Source organism: Benincasa hispida, unplaced genomic scaffold (genome assembly GCF_009727055.1).
Source record: "Benincasa hispida cultivar B227 unplaced genomic scaffold, ASM972705v1 Contig1027, whole genome shotgun sequence".
Taxonomy (NCBI): domain Eukaryota; kingdom Viridiplantae; phylum Streptophyta; class Magnoliopsida; order Cucurbitales; family Cucurbitaceae; genus Benincasa; species Benincasa hispida.
In genome coordinates, this window is record NW_024063581.1 from 3,165 (window position 1) to 5,233 (window position 2,069).

At 43.9% G+C, this 2,069-nt stretch overlaps 1 protein-coding gene across 1 annotated transcript in view; it reads right to left on the reverse strand.

The window, feature by feature from the left end:
- Positions 1 to 207: 207 nt before the first annotated feature.
- LOC120068799 (histone-lysine N-methyltransferase, H3 lysine-79 specific-like) overlaps positions 208 to 2,069 on the reverse strand; it is a gene marked incomplete at its 3' end in the record, with an annotated part of 20,551 nt that continues 18,689 nt past the window's right edge. Inside the window, exon 2 of the mRNA XM_039020433.1 lies at positions 208 to 379. Coding sequence (XP_038876361.1) covers positions 208 to 379 — 172 coding nt within the window. The remainder of the gene's footprint in view (positions 380 to 2,069) is intronic.

Here is a 2,069-nt window from a genome sequence, read left to right on the forward strand (position 1 = left end):
GGAGGTTGATTCTCCATCTTTTTTTGGGCTCGCAGCCCTCTGCTTCTTTTCTTCTTTTCGTAGGTGCCTTTCTTCACGTCGGCGCATTCTTCTTTCTTTCTTTTCCTTCTTCTTCCTTTCCTTCTTGGCATCCTCATCTTCGTCATCATCCTTTTTCTCTTTATTCTTTTTCTCTTTGCGATGATGTGAAGATTCAGCCTCTCCAGCCTTTCTCCCTTTGTTTTGCTTCTTCTTCTTTTTCCATTCAGCCATTTCTGGTTGCGTCTCCATTGCAACCTCTTCCATCGCAACTTCAGGGGTTTCCACAACAACTTCAGCCTCCTTAGTCTCCTCCACCACAATGTCTTTCTCCGCAATCTGAAGGGTCCGTCGTAGGTTTCTGCGTTGGCAGTCACCTCAGAAGTCTCTAGGGCCAGAATGCCTCTTCCTGTTTCTTCTTCCGTCTCCACTGCTTTCGCCACCACCACTCCTTCCGTCACTACCACCGTCTCCTCCTCCGTGGACAGTGGTTGATTTACAACCCCCACCTTGGGTAATCCACCTCCTAGCTCCAGATTACTCAGTATGTTGCCAAACACCTTCGTGTCATCGCGTCTCTTCCTTTCACTATCAGTTGAAACGACAGAAGTTGGAACAGGTGTGCTTTTAGTGCTTCCCCTCTTTTTGAGGAGGAGGTCTAACGACTAAGGGGTTTCTCCGTGCTCTCCCAGCGAGTCTGGGGACGGTGTGGGCTTGGGCAACGAGCCTGCGGCTGGCAACCAGAAATGCTGCTTCCCGCATAGCGACTTAGTCAGGGGAAGGGGTTGATGGTGAGGCAGATTGGTTGGAAGCTTTGTCAGCCATGGATGAAAGCTTGGGAAAATTGGTAAATCGTTGGGATGTTGGGGAAGAAGGAAGTCTGTATGCTGTAGGCGCTAGGGTTTCCGAATGCAAAATCAGGTAAAGATTTCACAACGAGGGTAAGGGTCCTATTTATAGGTTGGGCCGTAGTGGGCCCAATGCGACTTTTACAGTGACAGGCCTCGAGACACTCAAAAGGCGTGTTGTTCGAACTTCCCTCATTTATGAAATTTCAGAAAAATGTCCTTTCATCTGCCGCAACATCATTGCTTTGAGATACAAAACGATGGACTCCCCCAAATTACAAAAAAATATTTCTTTAATATTTTATTCGAATGGACGCAAGATAAAGATTAATGCAATGTGCTCACCAACGGCAATGCATCTTCGCAGAGGACGGGCAACAACGCATACATCCCCGCAACACATCCCTTAACGAAACACATTTTTGGAGGATACCTTAACATAGTGCATTTAGCTTAGGATGGGCAAAGGACATATACGCGTGCAACACACCCTTCAGCTCAATACAGTCGAGTTGGGTGAACACAAAGTGTATCTTATTGGTTCAAGATGCGTCCATTATCGCCTTGCATACTTATTGTAATTATATAATTTTATTATTATTATTATTATTGTTTTCATCAATGCAAGTTGCCATGACTTGCGGCAATAATTTTCTCTTTATTACTCAGTCATTCACCATCTAAAGATCAACACATTAATTACAGAACTGCTCAAAGAATTAAAGACGATACAGAAATAAATGCAAAGGAAATAAATGAAGGATCAATTCATAAATTCATGAAAATAATTAAATGCAGAAGTAAAGACAAAATTCAAGAATTCAAAAAGACAGAAATTTAATGAAAGCATTAAACATAGTTGTGAGATATGGACCGACAGATGCGTTTCTTTGAATGGGCGCAATCCACATCCCTGCAGGCGGTCCTGTTTACCTGCCCAATGTCCTGGGGACATTACTCCTTTTCGTTGGATCCCGGGGCTTCTGAATTGCTGGGCAACGTTCCTAGTGCTCTGCTTCTCAACTCAAATGTCAGCTGGCCCACTTGGATCTCCAAATTCCTAATTGAAGACGCCTGCACTTGCATCACTGCATCATTTTTATCCATATATTGTTTCAGCAGTGTCTCCAATGAGCTTCCAAAAGTGTTAGAAAATGAGGGTTGTTGGTGATGCAATTGCCTTGATTGCCCTTAATTTGAATT